The sequence below is a fragment of the Anopheles coustani genome, chromosome 2, assembly GCF_943734705.1.
Source record: "Anopheles coustani chromosome 2, idAnoCousDA_361_x.2, whole genome shotgun sequence".
NCBI lineage: Eukaryota > Metazoa > Arthropoda > Insecta > Diptera > Culicidae > Anopheles > Anopheles coustani.
The window spans coordinates 10395464-10413502 of NC_071289.1; the positions used below are offsets into that span (position 1 = coordinate 10395464).

General features: G+C 47.5%; 1 protein-coding gene across 4 annotated transcripts in view; it reads left to right on the forward strand.

Annotated features, from left to right (window-relative positions):
- LOC131267363 (protein daughterless) overlaps positions 1-18039 on the forward strand; it is a 58803-nt gene that overhangs the window by 38848 nt on the left and 1916 nt on the right. Inside the window, exons 3-11 of one of the 4 annotated variants that reach the window (XM_058270224.1) lie at positions 13333-13632; positions 13764-13955; positions 14420-14809; positions 15854-15928; positions 16560-16821; positions 16948-17053; positions 17484-17603; positions 17676-17821; positions 17900-18015. In XM_058270224.1, coding sequence (XP_058126207.1) covers positions 13333-13632; positions 13764-13955; positions 14420-14809; positions 15854-15928; positions 16560-16821; positions 16948-17053; positions 17484-17603; positions 17676-17821; positions 17900-18015 — 1707 coding nt within the window. The remainder of the gene's footprint in view (positions 1-13332; positions 13633-13763; positions 13956-14419; positions 14810-15853; positions 15929-16559; positions 16822-16947; positions 17054-17483; positions 17604-17675; positions 17822-17899; positions 18016-18039) is intronic. The other 3 variants (XM_058270226.1, XM_058270227.1, XM_058270228.1) reach the window with 3 other exon arrangements.

Here is an 18039-nt window from a genome sequence, read left to right on the forward strand (position 1 = left end):
CCTCCTCCCACCCCATGTTAGGGAAAATCCATCCACGGTGCTGATTATTATGCGTATTATCGTAACACTCAAATTTATTGAATTATTCGGGCCATTCTTGTCGCTCCGCGCTTAACTACCTTAAAATTGCTTCCCTCCTCGACAGCTTGATGGTAACGATTATGATGATCACATCGCGTCGTGGACCAGGTCGAAGGGAGGAGAGAAGGTAGCAAGAGCGGCGCGGAGGCTGCCGTAATAGATAATGTACATTTGACATGCAGTACGAAATTAATGTCTTCAGTAGGAACACACCGCACCGCACGTTAATGTTGCCGCACCACCACCACCACCATAGTTCGAGAAAAATCGGCTGACGGCAAGACCTGCGTCGTCGTCGTCGTAGTTGGGCTTTTTTGCCGCGGTTCTCGGGTTGCCTTATTGTCCGCTGACGGCCGTCGTCGCCGGGTGCTTTTGTCGATTTTAGCCATTTATTATTATTATTTTTATGGCTTTGACTATTTACCGCGCGCGCGGGTTCCACGTCGGGGAGGTGGTGGTGGCGGTGGCACACGCCAACGGTCGCGAGCGTTTTCGCGATTGAAATTCTCGTTTATCCCCTCGGCGCACGGGTTTTTCCCTCCCTCTCCCCCACCCGTTGCAAAGGGACAGGAATTGTCACCAGGACGGGACCGGCCGTCGGCGAGGGTCTGAAGGTGGATTAAGAGGGAGGAAAGGACACACCGAGCAAAGGGCTGCCGTGGCCTCTAGTCCCCCGGGGTTCGTGTACTTTTTTCTCTCACATTTTTTTTTGTTGATGTTGTTGCGGTCGCCTGCATTCATTACATACGAAAACGCCGCCGACCCGGGTTCGGTGTGTGCTATGTTGCTTCTGCAGTGTTTCGGTGTGTGCTACTAATGCTCGTGTGGACCCCACGACACACTAGGGCCGAGTATGGTGGTATGCCTTTTGTTGCCCGCGTGTGTCCGCTCGAACGGGAAGGGGGAGATCGATGCTAGAAGGTGAGAGCATATGATGAAGCCTGGAACAGAAATAAAGTAAAGGACAAACATAACACCACCACCACCCTCCCCCAGTGCTGGTGTGTTGTGTCGTTTGCAAATGAAAGTGTTTTATCTTGTAGGTTGCGCGCCGGTCGTCGCGGTTCGCGGGTCGCGCGTGCAAAGAAAGAAGGGAACTCTCCTCCTCCGAACACACGCCGACGGTCCTTATGCTCAAGTGGCTCGAATGGGGTGGACTATGCTCGCGCTCGCTCGGGTGGGAAACGGCGGCGGCGGCGGTGGGTTAGATCGCGAAGTTTTCCTTCCACCCGAACTCCCCCTGCGCGACCCCAGGGTTCCTATTGTAGACCAAAGGTTCGGTGAAGCCGATGCTGAGCAGCGAGTTGGCAAAAATAGACGACGAACGAAAAAGTAACGAAAAACGGTCACTTTACCCACCAGCACCCTCTCACACACCGGTCTCCCGGTCCTAGCGGGTTCCTGCCCGTTCGGAGATAGCATAAGAAGCATAAAAGTCGGTTCCCTCGGAACGAAGGGAGATGCTGGGGGGTTCGAGCATACAAAGTGCGGAGCGCTGTAGTAAATGCGCGCGCGTTAAGATCTCTTTTTCGTCGTTGCCATAAATGCGCCACCCCTCGCCCTCCCCCTCTCCGTGTATTTTCCCACAAGGAGAAGAACTCTCTTCTTCTCTCCTACATAATGTGGAAGCCCCTTTTTTGTTGTTGTTGTTGCCGCTTCTACGCCCGTTTGGCCACTACAATTACAGTGAAGACACACAACGACACAAAACACCCTCCCTCCTCCTCGCTGCTGGGGAGGGAAAAGCTGGAGCAACTCTTTCAAACGCCAGACGCTAAACCATCCGACGCGGGGTGAAGAAGGGAGCCATCGCGGCGAGACACCGCTTTCCGGGCAGCGGGAGCGAGAGGGGGTAGGAGGGGACATGCCGGGAGAACTCGCGAACGAGCGTTATCCATTTTTGGAATGGAAATGTAACGTTTCAATAATTAGATTTAGCGCGCACACAATTCCTAACACGACAAAAAAGAAAAGAAGACAAATGGAAATAAAAAGCGTAAAAGATACAACCGCCATTACTTTTTCTTTTAAAGACCTTTCCCGCTGTCCCGCTCTTTCCATGGTTGGTTTTTTTTTTCTTCTATTCATCTATTCATGGTGGGCCCACTGACCCAACGATCGCGGCCCCCTAATCCAACCACCCTGCGGGAGGAGCTGGAAGAGAAGTAGGAGGTGTTGGGGGAAAACACATAATCGTTCCGAGCTAAAGCTTGTTCCGTTTTCGGTTCGATCGTTAGGACGTGGCTCGGTTCGCTGTTGCAAGACCCTCCCCCCTCCCCCTCACCGTTGATCAGAGGAAAGGTGGGGGGAGGGGGGTCGGCGGCATGTCATTTTGCATAGCTTGAAGATGATGTTGGCTGCAGGATCAAGCGGACGGAATTCGTAGACTATCGGGCACGCACACCAACCAACCAACACATGCCGGCAACTTTGGCCAGCGAAACGGTTGCTGTTTTCCAGTAGGAAAACCTTCGTTGGCTACTTGGCAATCGAAGCCAGTGGTGGCAAACATGTTGTTTTCAAATGGATTTCATCAATTTCGGGGTTAAATTCACAGTCTCAGTGTTTTTTTGAGATTTTTTGTGATTTGGAGATTTCATTGATTAGTATCGCATAAATAAGTTAAAATGTACAAACATGTAATGACGTGTTTTGGAGGCAAGAGCACTTAGAATCAACGTCGCTCAATGAAACTAAAAACAAAACTTGCTACAAAAACTGCCGTTAATACGACATGTTTAAGAAGATTAATAGCGTAAAACTCACAATACTGTATCTCTATTTGTAAATAAATGTAGCTTTAAATTTGTTTGTGTTTGGTATCGGTTGTATCACAAGATATACAATGGATATGTCCGTGAACACTAATTAATAGTGCATCAGTTAATGATGCTTTTGTTAATGATAGAGATGCAATGTGCAGTATACAATGAAATAAATAGTAAATAAGAACAAAATTAGCAACAAAAAATCAACAACAAAATATGAAAAGTTTCCTACAATAGAAAAATTCTTCAATACTGCCATTCAATGAATACAAAATAAATAGTAAATAAGAACAAAATTAGCAACAAAACACCAACAACAAAATATGAAAAGTTCCCTACAATAGAAAAACTCTTCAATACTGCCATTTAATGAATACAAAATTAATGAAATGAAATATTCAAAATATAAAGGCGTTTCATTGAATGGTTTTCTATCAAGTAGAAAAAATATTTACATTTATTTTGTAGGTTTTATCGAAAATAATGAATTTTTTTTACCGAAAATAATTATTGTTATTTTTTGTTTTACTAGACCTTTTCGTGTCTTTTTTATGTTGCGGAAATGCCAGATGATATCGTCTGGGTTTGCCACTACTGCACTGATTCGGCGTGCAGATTGTAAAAAACCACTGAAATGTGTGCTGTTGAAATGTTGTTGTTTTAAACCCCTATCGGGTTCTTTTCGCTCTCTGTGTTTTACCTTACTTTTTCCTACCGTATTTTGTTGAGACCCCGACTCGGTGGGGCCGACTGGAAGTCTGCGTCTGCTTTTGCCGCTGCCCGCGGGATCGGGTTCGGTTCCAGCGCTACAACGTTAATTGTAGTTGTTCACCGTCGTCGTCGTCGTCGTTGCCGTCGTTGGCGTCGCCGTCGTAGTCGTCCTGTCTGACAGCCGCAGGGCTCGAAATGTGCCTCCGCCATTTTGGTGCGCTGTTGTGCGGTATGATAAGTTGTCTTGTAATCCACCCACTGCGAAAATCCCCACAGCGAAGTCGAACAAGTTTCTTGTGCGGCGGCGGGGGCTTTTTTTTTGTTTCCTTGGGAGGCCCCAGGAAGAGGGGGTGGGTGCGCGGGTTAATGTAGTTAAAGATAAACACGGCGGGGACAAAAAAATGTTGCTAAAGATAAATTTAGCCAACGCTGCTGCCAACGAGGCCCCGCGGAGCCGGGTTGAAAATTTTCTGGAAAAATCCTTTAAAGCCTGTTTTGGCATTCTTTCCCAGCCGGAGGTTCTGATCCGGGAGGGTTGGTTGGTCAGCGTTGTGGGAAAAGAATCCTACCCCCATTGGCGGCGGGCAACCGTCGGTCAGTCAGTCAGTCAGTCAGTCAGTAGTCGAAGAATTTGCCGACATGTTCTTCGTTCCCCGGGGCAACACCCACCACCACGTTCAGTTATTTTTCCAAGCCCTTCAACCCTTTCCCAGCGGGTTCTGCTGGGTTCTCGAGGTATGGTATGAAGTGTTTATTTGGCTTCCACCACCAACCAAACCGTTGCCACCACGAGTGGATTCGATCTCGTTCGTCCTGGATGAAGCGATTGTCGACGGTAGTTATCTTATTACGGAATTCTCTGTCATAATAGTACAACATCAAAAACAAACACACGCCACCGCCGCACGTCGCCGTGGCACGTGTGTGTACGTTCCGTGCCGGTGTTTCCCACACGCGACAAAATGGACAAGGAACAAGCTGTGTGAAAAACGGCATACAACCACCCGACGTTTAACAATTTGGTCCAGCGATGGCGAATTTCGGTGGAGGAAAAAATGAACATAACTACTCGGCCTTCGGTTTTGGGTGAAGATAAGCCACATTCCTAGAGTTTTCTGTGGGGTGGGCGCAAGGATGGGCACGCAGAAAACGCTGCTTATCGGAGGACCTACAGCCGAAGGCGAGCGAGAATTCCCCAAACCAACAACCATTCGCCAAAGGGGAGGAAAGGGCGTACGGTGGAGGAATGTTCTACTTCTCTGTTCGTCGATAACATCTACGGGCTCGTGCTTTGCTGTTGCTGCTACTGATTGCTGGATGCTGTTGCTGAAAACGACGTCTCAATTGGTGCTTCTCGGAGTGGCCGTTTACTTAACTTTCCTCCCCGGAGCTCAACTTCGGAGCTCCAGCACTTCATTTGGTTTTGTTGCAAATTGCTTAATCGTTCAAGATTGTGTGCGCAGGACGAGGGTTACCATTTGGATCAAGTTTTTTCTCCTCCTCCCTCGCCCTAATCGCCCCTCAGTTCAGTTGGTCAGTTTTTATTTGGTGTAACCCACGGTTGGCAAAAAGGCGGCGGCCGAACTCCCACAAATGAGCTGAGTGAGCGCTACCGGTCGTCCCGGAGCTGCAGGCGGTTTGTGTCCGGGTTTTTCTCCCTCTGCACTGGACTTTCCTTGCAGTTGTTTGCTGGGTGGGCAATTTTTTCGCGGCCTCACAGACACACAGCCTACGGTAGCGGCGTGTGCCGTTTCTTGCCAACTTCGCCGACCGGGACGACTACCTCAGACATTCGCAGGCTCGCTCTCCGTTGGGTTGGCGCGTTGGAGGAGTTGTTTCAAGTAGCGCTGATGGATATAGCTCGCGGGCAAATTGTTCATGTTTTGCATTGATTGCTGGTGTTTCTGATTGGGATTTACGGAGTGCGTTGGACGTAAAGGCTCGATGTAACTTTAAAGCTTCCTTCAAAGGAGTGATGTTAGATAGGCTTCAAAGACATCGATACCTTGTACCATTTCGTTCTGGGCGGTTTTACGGGTTAGTTTTTCGACCGTCTGATCATCTGGTTCGTTCCAGACAGACTTTGCTCCCCCCTTCTCCCCCTTGTTCCAGGGTTGATCGCCCGCCCCGGGAAGGTTGTTGATCTGGATCAGTCTGAACCAAAAGAAAAAAAATATCGACACTTTTCTCTACGCTTCAAATATCGGCAGGAACGTAATTTAATCTTCTCCGCCAGCCAGACAGAATCTTAGACTTTGGGGGTGAGTTTTCTTTTCCAAGTCTTGATCCACACTCTTCTCCACTTAGTTTTCATGCATTTTATCGCGCCCCTTTTGTTACACTTTCGCACAACCATCAGCCTCCACGACCCGTGTAAAGGTAAGAAACTTTCGATCCGAATTACCCAAATGTGTTGTACTGATGTATTCCCGGGGCCGTTTGCACAAGAAGGCCACACGAAACTAGCTTGGAAAAACGAGCATAGAGAGAGAGAAGGAAAGAGGATACAGGAGGCTTCACTTGAACTTCTTCCCTTGATGGATGGTTAAATGCACACGAAATTAGGCACGACGACGACGGCTGAGAGAGGAAAGCCACGGGAAATTTTCATACCACACACAGAGACTGGTTTGCGGAGGGGAACAAGGAAACCGCAGGAAAAAGAAAGATAGAGAGCCAGGGTCGGTGATCGTGATGGTTTTTTTTTTTTTTTGGGAGCCGTTAGATCGGCGGAGGGCTGAAAGGATGGATGTGAAAAAGCGGTGGAAAATGGTGGAAGCACCTTAAAATAATTCTGGATAATTATCTCAACGTTCGCATTATCATCAACATCCTCCTCATCCTCCAGCGCTAGGGTGTTCGCACTGTGGTGAGTGTAAGTGTTTTTCAAGAGTCGTCGAATGTGGAAGGCCAGAGGGAGAATTGCTTGTGAAATTAAACGGTACACACACAGAGAAGAAAAAGAAACAAAAAAGAAAAACCGCCCAACGTATGATGATGCGTTCGTTCGCTCCCGGGGGTTGTTCAACCCTTCCCGCCGTAACCGTGTTTCGCGTTTAATCTGGAGCGAGGAGGGTGCTTTACTCTTGTTTCGGTAGTTGACAAAACCTCGGGACCTGCTCGCCATTCCTCAATGCCCCCGGAAAGGGTCTCTAGGAGGTGGAAAATTCGTCGTTTGTTGTTACCGGAAGGGGAGGAGGGTATAAACTAGATCCTTTCCCTTTTGGCGATTTCCCATCCATCCCCGCCTGGGCCCGAGGGGTTGCGGGATTGTTTGGGACGAGATTTAAAGAGCCGCACACACTATCACACACAACACAAGGGGGAAACGAGCGCGGTGAGTCCTTTCTTTTCGATTTTCACAACAGGACAGGAACTTGTTTTGGCGGAAGGAAGCGATTTTTCCCCCTTCTCACGCACTTTAATACTCGCAATATTCGTCACGTCACATCGATGGCGTTATTTATTAGACCGTGTAATTGAAATCCCTCGGGGAAACGGAAATTGATCCCTCGGTGATGATGTAACGAAACGAAACCCCGAAACCCTGGGGGCGCAAACCGTGTTGGACTCATTTTCGGTTGTTGAAGAACACGTTGTGGGCATTTATTTCCTTGCTTTAGGAAATCAAGTTTTATTGATTTGATTGCCCCTCGGTGTAACGTCTTTGGTTCTTGGTTTTTTGCAAGAACGTTAAATGGACAATTCGATTGTGATCATCTTGGTTGAGGTTAGTTTTCCTAACAAGATCTCTTACCATTCCATGTTCTAACTTAACGTTGGAATTCATCACAACCTGATTTGGGTCTACGATTTCTTTAGAATGGATCTTATCGATAGACCAACGCTTAAAGCTCTATAGTTTGTCAAACAACATCTCACTCAATTTGTTCAAATATGTGATCGTGAGGAATCCCTCTCGTTTTCTGTACGCGTTCTAGGTCCGACACACAACAACCCAATGGGGTTCGTTGTTGTAAGGTCGTTTGTATGTTCTCGGCATACAAAAACTTGCATGAATCTGATCCGAGGTCCCATGAGTTGAAGAAAAAACAAAGACAAAAACGGAAAACCAAACCGAGTCGAATTTTATTTACACAGATTGGCAAAAAATAAACTCCATTGATATGGTGGAGAAGCACTGTCGCTGCTCGCCTGGTTCGGTTCTCCACTGTGGCCGCGGACGTCAGATCGGTTCTTTGCCTTCGTCTGTGTTATTGTTGTTCGTGCAAAGAAGGCCCAATTTTTCCAATTTTCATCCAACTTCTTCAAGATGTCCCTCCTCTTTACCCTTTTCTGAGGTCTTGGCAGGGAACTATCAATTTGTCACTCGTACAGGGTTGAAGATTAGATTGTTTTTGGGACTGAAGTTTTCCCTGGAGGGGGGGGTGAACCGGTAGCGAACGACATGGCGATGTTGCCGATGGGTGGAATCGAGAAAATGTCGATTAGCTTAGGGTTGGATTCTTCATAATGAATTTTTAAACTGACAATTCAGCCAGAAATGAAGAGGAACAGGTTATATTGAACGAATGAGCGGGTTGCGTGGAATATTGATGGTGGGCCAGGGATGGCAAACCTTTCATTTTTTCCCATCTCTCAATTGATTATTTTGTGTGTTAATTTTTTCTTCATCAATAATCGTTTTTGGTTGCTTGGTTCGGCCTTCATCGGAAATAAGAAATAAGCAGTTGTGAATTGATGTTACACCTTTTTTTACAAAATATTTATCCAATATTTCCACACATTTGGTTCGGTTTCGTTTTCACTATTTATTTATATCTTTGAAAATGCTTAACATATCTTATGTAACCTATTCCTGCATTATTTGTTGTTTGGTGGAGTTCTTGTTTTCCTTCCATTTTTCTTTTGCATAAGAACACGACCAAGAATCGTGCTCTCCGGATGGATCAGCACCGTACGGCGTGGGTACGTGTTTGTGAGCGAGTCTTTGCATGGTTCCGCTTTTATTATGCTAATAAGCGCAATATAATACACTTTTTTCGGCGGATAACTTCTCCCGCCAACCCACCGGGAAGTAACACCACCACCACCACCATCACCACCTTTCTTTCCTCCGGACCCGTTGCCTTTCAATTGTGGTGAGTTTCGAGACCATGCGGTTCGTCTTCCTCATCCCCATGCTGCCTGCTCCCCCATCAAAGGTGGTACTTCACAAACTCCTCCCCCCACGGGAACATCAAACATCGGTAGCGGGTTTGTGGCCGCCCATGTATGTGTGTGTGTGCGAGCCCGCGCCTATCGTATTCCGCTAACCCGCAGCCCGCGGCAAGAAGGTGGAATAAAAGATGTAAATTATTAATATGTAAATGAATCATAAACCGCCAAAAATTTATGGATTTTCGACTGGTTGGTTTTCGTTCCCGGCCCCGGTTCGATCCACACCATCACCATCGCCAAACATACACACACATCCATGGACGTTGTTTTGATCCCTTGCCAGTGGGCTTCGTAAGTGTATTTAAGCTAAAGTATTATTTTTTTTATCGTTCCTCCTTATTTGCTACCATAATACGGTACTATCTCGCACACGATCGCTCCTGGATCCGGAACGCAGTCGGTTCTCAGTTCTCGAGTGCTCTGGGTGGATGCTGGAGTGTTTCACCGAACCCCTACCATGACCTCCCCTCGTCACGATGCTCGGTTTCTTTGTGTCGCACTTCAATGGCGCTGAAGAGCTGAAGGATATCGTCGGTGTGTGTCCCCGCTTTCGGGAAAAGCGTATGTTTATAAAGATTTGTTAAAAGAAGTGCAAAAGATGGGTTGGGGAGGGTAGGTTGCTAGCATATTCGTTTTGATTATGTCCCAGACACGTAGGCAGTAGGGAGGAGAGGAGGCCAAGGGAAAGGATGCCTGTTGAAGGTGTTGCGTTGTGCAACAGCTCGCCACGGGAAACCCTGGAAACGCACATCACATTGCACGGAAGGGATATTTCGGAAGCAACTGATGCGTCCTCTTGCTTCTCGAGGGAAAAAAAGGGAAAAAGCGAAACGCGTCCCCGGCTGGTTCCACCCCTCCCTCCCTCCGGTCGATTTGTTGTCGAGGGCAGAAGAAAACGGTGGATGGATGACGTACGTGTGTGTGTGTGTGTGTGAGAATCCCGGGATGGGCTCATTTCTATCCGTTCCGTCCCATTGCGAGGGACTTTTCACTGCGCGAAGCATAAAATATAGCCGGGATCTGATGGGAGGGATTCTTTTGCCGAGTGTTGGTGGCAGTCGGAAGTCGGTCGAATTTTTTTGTCTCGGAGCTCGAACTCCTTCTCGCGCACCATTTGGGACCACGGGATGGGCAGGGCAGGGGGGGGTTTGAGTGAGTAGGCGAAGAAGGAGTCCGAGATCCGGAAGGGTGCTAGATTTTCGCCTTTGAATTATAAATGAACTAATACCATAAACCGGTTGCCATTCGAATTGGTCGTTGTGTATGTGACCCTGCTTGTGGCGCGAGGAGTAGGAGTGTTCTAAAAAGGCAAGAAGGGAAGCAAATGATAGTGGGTGACGAAAAAAAACACACCTTCCTAGAGCACAAACAGGACTCCAAAGGGAACAACATTGAACAACACCAAAAAACAGGACTCACTTTCTTCCTCTCGCTCTCTTTCTCTCTCTTTAATCGAATATCGGTTTTCTGCATCCCAGGACGATTGCGAACGAGACGGAAACGGGACACAAACACACACACACAAAAGAAAACACCCAAAAAGAATCGAAGAGTTGATCATGATTGGAGTAATATTTGAATCTTTGATGATGACCACGATGACGGCGGCGTCGGCGTCGGCGTTGCTGGATTTTGCGTTTTGGGGAAAAAGATTCTCGATATCACACACTACACGCGCGAAGGCCAGACCAACCCACCCGGGGGGGAGGGGTAAAAAAAACAAAAAGAAAACCCGTTTATGGCGTGGTTCGCTCATTACTATTTGATCGGATTTTTATCTCAGCCAAACCAGGCCAGCCATCCACCGGCGGGGGGAGATAATCATCTTTTCAGCAGTTATTTTTTAACAGCCCCATATAAACATTGTATGGGGCCCCGGGAGGGAGAGAGAGAGAGAGGCAGCGAAAATAAAATAAAATAAAAACGAAACAGGGATGTTTTTCTGCCGATAATGCTCACTGGGAGAACTCTGCATAAAATGGAATTGCTGAACATAATTTGAAATCGATATACGACCGATGATACCGCCGCACAAACACACAACAAACGATAAGTTGAGTGTGAGCGATAGAGAGAGGGTGAATGAGAAATTCGATTAGACTTAAAGTTGCTCCACGGCGAATCGGTTTAAATGTCAAATTGTTACAGACAAACAAACAAAGAAAAGGGAAGATATAAAACTGGTTTAATAATCTGTGACACATTAATGGAATCATCTCCGTGTGATGGGAAGAAATATAATTAAGATTGAAGCAAAAAAGATCATTTTATCACTCGCGCGCTCTTTTGAAACTAATGTAAACCGGGTGGAATAAATTGTGTGATGATAAATTGATTACCTTCAAGCGATCGTTCGAATACTATCAGCGAGTCGTCGGAGTTTCGTCGAAGAAAACCCCTCCAACCTAGTGGCCATAATTAGCTAGGAAAACACCGTATAAATCCTCTATATATTACCAATATCACATCCATCCACCCTTGGACCTTAAAATTGCCTCCGACGAAGAGGCGACGCCGAGCGATGGACGAGGGGTGATTTAGTACGGAGAACACTCACGCACAAACCCCCGGAAAATGATAAACGGTCGTCGATTCTCTCCGGGCTGCTCCTTCTTTTCGTTCCGCTATTTGTCATAGCGTTCCGCGAGTCCTCCATTTTCCCCCTGGCCGCCGACCTGATCTGATCTGCTTATGGTGTGTGCGATAGTTTTGTCCGCGCGGGTTTGCCCTTCGAGAGGAAGAAAAGAGTCCGGAGCGCTGGTACCGTTCACCGATGCTCTCGCTGTTGCCGTGGCCGCCTCGTGGCCTTTGTGCCTTTTAACTGTCCCCGGAGTGCGTCCGAGTCGGTGGGAAATCTCATCTCTCGAATTCCACCCCAAACCTCCTCTCGATTCACAGTAGAGACGGACGGTCTGATGCCTTCTTGTGAAAAGTGATTCCGGTTGAGCTGTTGATGATCATGATTAATATCGAAAATTTGTCAAATATGATAATGAGCATATCCCTCTTCGGTGGTGTGGTACGCGGCACTCGCGGGCACAGGTCCCGCCAGCCAGAGAGCCCTCGGGTATCCAGGCGGGACGACCGGGAGGAACGAAGCCGACGATTGGCCGGGCAAACATTGTAGAGTATGCTAATCTCTGCAGCATGTTTTGTGCCAACACAGTATCACTATGCGGCCCTCAGGAGTGGGAAACAGGAACTGTGGGGGGAGGGGATTGTCCACGTCGCGAGGGATGGGCGAGGGCAGCAGAAATACTTTTGTTGTGGCCCACCACGAGCCCGTTCCGTGAAGTGATAAAAACCTTAAATTCTGTCGACTTCGGGATGAAGTCACCCCAAAAAACAGTCGACAGTCAAAAATCGCGAAGCGCGCTAGTAGGGGTTGGGAAAGAAGTGAAGAGGTTCTTTTTTTATCCACAGCTCTGAGGCCAGCATAATTTTGGACGATACGCGGCGTTAGCTTTGGCGGAAGTTTTAGTAGAAAACCCCAGAGATCAACTTTTGAGGTTCACTCCCAAATTTAGCCTAGTAGTGTCACGGCCTTCTCGCGAATGTGTAACCGTTAAGACCTAACACACTTTTGGTCTGATGCTGATGGTGATGATGCTGATGATGGTGACGCTGTTGGCCATAGTTGGCGTAGGCCCCCGTCCGACGAGCCGAGACCTAACTTGAACTTTAGTAACATATACTATAGCGAACGTCGTTGGGTTGGCTTTGCGATACCGGTTTTGTGATATGCCCGAACGTTTATCACCATTCGCTGCCCAGCGAGACAGCCAGTCCCCAAGTCTCGGGTGTTGTTTGGTTTTTTTTTGTTTTCTGGTTTCCATCTCCTCCACCACAGCCTGGAAGATCCACTAATACGCAGTTTCTTTCTTCTTCGCGGTGTGCAACACATCGAATGTTTCGCCAAGCCACGGATTTCCTTTTCAACCGAAAGTAAATTAACTCCCCGACGGTGGGCTTTTGCTGGGTGTGGCCACGACTTCGAACAGACGAAAGCGGAAGAACACGGTGGAAGCAATGTTGGTAGCGAATTTAGAACCGATGGAACGCGCTAATTCGCTAGATCAAGTTCCGTCTAAAGTGTGCGATCAATTGAAAGCTATTCATTAATCACGCTTTTGGGTGAAAAGATATTTCGCAGCCCGGGAATGTCATGGGTTGCACCTTTTTGCTTTGCCGTTGATCGAGTAGCTAGCAACCAACATCGTTATCGAAAGAGAATTTACCAGGGCTTTGAACTTCGCGCGGAGGTCTTTAACCGGTGGCGCCCCCCCCCCCCCCCCCCCCCCCCCCCCCGTTCCAATCCGGCACTTTCGCTTCTGGCGAGAATAAATCTTCCGAGTGGTGATTTTTCCCGCCCCGAAATCAATCATTGCCACGTCCGTTTGTCTTGCGATAGGGAGAGAAAAAAAAGAGAACCATAATGCTCCGATGGCCCGTGAAAACGATGTGTCCGCCGTGGTATCCTTTCGCTTCCGCCCACCGACGTTTTTCGAAAGCCATTAGTAGATAATTTATTCTGAATCTTTCCTAATTTCTCATCCGCTCCCTCTCGTTTGTTATTTTCCCCTTTTTACAGTACGCGCCGGAGGAGTACACCCACGAGAGTCCGGTGTCCGGCGGGCAGCGGTATACGTCGCCGAAGGCTGGCGGTGCCCTGTACCAGCCGGAACCGTACTACGACTCGCCCGGCGGTTCCTGGTACCCTGCGTCGTCGAGCGGTGCGTATGCGCCCCATTCCGGCACCGGATATCACAACGTCGGGCACGGTGCCGGCCATCTAGGAGGAGGTGGCGGCGGTGGCCCTCAGCACAACCATGACCAGTACGCCATGTCGCCGGTCGGCGTCCCGCACATGGACGGTAGCCATCTAACGCAGGTAAGCTGGTGCACCTTCGATTTGATTTCCCTTCTTTTTTCTCACTCACTAACGCATGGTTGTTTTCCCATTTCACGTCGCACAACAAATGCACAATAATAATTGGTGGGTTGTGTTGCATAAACGGGCAGAATCAAACGCAAGCACTTCCACCGATGAGCACGTTCCGGGGCAACAGCGCACAGATACCGGCCATCGGGACGCAGGGCCAGAATTCACCCGCAATCTACAACGCAATCGCCGCTGCCGGCCACCATAATCAGCATGCGCAGCACAGCCCTATCGTACAAAACGACACCATGGTCGGCAAGGCACTGCAGACGGTTAGTATCAAGTTCGACTCCCCAGCGATCGACTGGAACGATCGTGCAAAGTTTTCCAACACCAATTTATTGTTGCACTTTCAATAAAATATCAATGAACAACTATACCAAAATCAGCTTATCAGAGCACTATCGCAATCGATACATTTCTTGGCGAAAATGAACTATACAGGGTTTTTTTTAGACGTTATGTTAAGAGTGGCAACTTGTATTATAACGCGATCATGTTTATTATGGCGTTGACATTATAGAATAGAATCAAATATTAATTAGAAAATACACCAATTCGTCGATATAAACGGAATGTAAAAAATATAGTAAATGAAATCCAAAACGAATCAATCGATATCGCAACATATTTAACTATTAAAATCCAGGCAAACATAGAAGGAGGTTAAAAAATTCACCACGGACTTTTAACTCCCCGATCTTAGGCATGTACTAACGCTCCTCCCTCCTTTCAGATGTACCCTACCGACCAGAGCATAAGCAGTTACGGGTCCAACCCCAACACCCCAGTGAACTCCCCTCCGCCACTAACGTCCCAGCAGCAGCAGCAAGTCCAGCAGCAGCAACAGCAGCAACAGTCACAGACGTCACAGCAAAGTATTCACAGTGGTAGCGCTGTCGGGGCTCCGGGCGGTGGCAGCGGAGCGAATGTGGCGCCCGGAGGCCCCACTTCCGTCAGCGGTGTCGCGTCGGTGGCCAGTGCGGCGGCCGTGGTGGCAGCGGCGGGTGGAAGCTGGCCCCAGATCAACCCAGTGATCGGTAGCAACGGTGGGCCGGCCGGTCTCAACAGCCTCCCGAATGGTTCCTACGCTCCCGAGCTCGTGCACCGAGGTCTACCGCATATGGTAAATATTTCGTTGTACCTTTTTCGGCCGGCCGGCAGATTTATTGGCGGGCCACTTCTTTAGAATGTAATTCGGCGTGCAGCGCCAACCCCCTCCACCAATGGCTGAAACGTTTTCTTAAGAAAGAGTTAAATTTAGAGTCGACATAATTTGCCCTCGTTTCACGGCTTCAATCAACGACACCATTTATGCGCTTATCAAACCCCGGTTCAGGACATTTTATTCAGATCCATTTTTTGTTAACTGCCATTTCCTTATGGTTTTGTACTGTTGATAATCCCGTGTGACTCACCTTTTTTCTGGTTGCCCTTTTTATCGTCTTTTATATTCTCGCGAACCATTACGTCAAGCGCAAGACCTTTTTCCCCATTTAAACTTATATTATACCAGCACAAACGCTAACGCGTGATTATGTGTGGCCGTCGTTTGATTATTTAGTATTAACTGCAGCATGACATTTTGCACTTGAGTGTGCAAAGCACTTACTTTTCCCACTATTTTGTATCGTATCGAGAAGTTGAAACTGACCTGCGCAATCCTATTTGTTATGGTGTATAATATTTAAGTAACTTTGAACGCTTTAAAAAATTGGTATTTTGGTATTCTTTTACTGTATTTCATTGAATTTGCACTGCACCGTACTCTGCTTCACACTTTGCACCAGTATAAAATAAAACATTAAGCTGTGTTGATTTTTTGTATTTTTTTTCGTATTTCAAGTATAACGTAACACAATTTGTTTATTTTTGGAGAGTTCGAGATTACATTTGTCGCTAATACAACACGCTGCAAATTTTATTTCGATAATGAGCCTCCTCGGTGAGACTCGGGAGTGGGGAAAAAATCTTCCCAAATCGCACTTGTTTTTGCGAGATCGCCATAACTCTTCTTCTCTATTCGCACACTTCTGTTTTTCTTTCTTTCTTTCTTTCTTTGATACCAAAACACTTTTTCTTTCACGTTCTTTTCTGCGTGTTGTTATTTCGAATCATTTTTCGTTGATGCATGTTTTTTTGTGTTTATTTCGTATTTCTTTCCCGATAGGCCAATTCCCCCGAGATACAGCAGATAGAGGAGACGCTCATGGTGTCGCTACTAAGAGAGCACGACAACATTTCGGTAAGTACTGTGCGGGGTGTCGGAGAACGGTGGCGGAGCCGCTCGTGGCCGGATCTGTGGCCTTTTCGGGGGCAGAGTTCACGGAAGAGCAAGTGATGGCGGGGCGAACCTGCGGAATGTCAAATGTCACAAAATCATTCCCCGCATCGGATCTCTAGAATCGCAACGCGACCGTTGCCTGCGGAGAGGGTTTAATCTTACGCACCAAATAACCCTTATTGCAAGCTTTTATAATGAATGAATTAAGGGGTTTTCACTTTGTTTTTTATTGCTACCCTGTTTGCTGTTCCCTTTTTTCTGTTTTATCACCCTTTATGGTAAATTAATTTTGAACGTATTTTTCAAGTAAGAGAGACTCGTGCTAGAAACGATGGTCGTGTCGTGTGTTTGTTGGAGCATCACGTAAACTTTTCATTTTGTATATTTGATAGCACGTATGGTACTTAATATACTTTGCTCTATGCTCCATTGTTCGTTCACTATGCTTACGTTATCATTTTCGAATTTCCGAAGCGACAGGGGTATAGTACGCGATGCCTCGAGCCACTTTCGTTGGCCACTGTGTTCGGTTGGTTGTGATTCTAATTTGTATTTATTGTGTTTTCTATTTTCTCCTTCTCCCACCTCTCAGTCGTTGCAGGGTTCGCGCATGGAGGAGCGGTTGGGTGATGCGCTCGATGTGCTGCGGAATCACTGCGAGCCCCAGGTCGGCGTGTCGCTCTCTTCGATCGATCCCGCCGCCACTGCGTCCCCGTACTCGACCGGCGGCGGCGGTGCGGGACCGATCATTCCACCTTCCTCCCAGCTGCAGCACGATGCCCCGTCCGAACTGTCGGCCGCGCCGGTCAAATCGGAACGACTGCCCAACAGTGCCGCCGTGAACGTGAACAACAGTAAGTTTCGCCTTCAGCTACCGCCAACGAACATACTCTGCTCCCCCTCGGGGGAGCGAGCCCAAGCAAGCACACAAGAAATACTCATAGGTGATTTACTATCAACGTTATCATCTAAAAAAACAGTTTACCATCTATCTGCAGAGAAACGTAAAGAACCGCCAGATTCCGATACCAAGCCCAGCAGCTCGGTGCAGGGTCCAGCAAAGGGTGCCAAACGGCAGCGCAAGTAGTAAGTCATCCTTATGGTCCATGTAGTTAGTTTCTTATCTCTTGGGGCGGGACGAGTTTCGGGTGATGGGATTACTTTAAGGTTTATTCTATTTTTTGTACAATTTATCCATCGCTAGAAGTAGCACTATCGTTTTTCACTGATTACAGTTAAATCTTTTGTTTTAAATTAAAATTATTTTACTCGAGCTCGATTGATTTTTTATATTTAACTAATATTGGTAGAATACAGTATTCTGTTTTATTAGTTTTATTCTTAATTTTATGTTATATTTGACCGATTCATCACACTGTTGTTTTTCTCTTTCTTTTCTTTCCTTTTGTTTTCCTCCCCTTATTTTTGTGCAACAACATTTTTCGTTCCGTTTTGTTTGGTTGTGCGCCCCCCAACCTCTCGTTTTTGGTACTGTTTCGTGAACGTTTGTACTTAGTAGTAAAACCTCGCGCAGTTGTTCCAGCGCGGACGACGACGATGATGACGACGATTTAGATCCGCTGGCCAAGGATCGGAAGGAGCGGGAGCGAAGGCAGGCAAACAATGCCCGCGAAAGGTAAGCTGAACGGATCGAGTAAGGCTAGCGTATTGATCTCATTCTAACGCTCTTTTGTTTTTAAATCTATAGAATACGTATTCGGGATATTAACGAAGCGCTGAAGGAGCTCGGTCGTATGTGCATGTCGCACCTGAAATCGGACAAACCGCAGACCAAACTGGGTATACTGAACATGGCTGTTGAAGTGATAATGACTCTCGAGCAACAAGTGAGAGGTAAGTTTGTGTTCAAAACGAAGGAATTAGCTTCACCGCCATTCGCCTCATTTAATCGCTGCCATCTTTGCTTTGCAGAACGCAATCTAAACCCTAAGGCGGCCTGCCTGAAGCGGCGAGAGGAGGAAAAGGCTGAGGATGGCCCGAAACTACCTCCGCACATCCTGCACCAGTCGGGCTACCCTGCGCTACCTGTAAGTAGTATGAAACAGGAACAC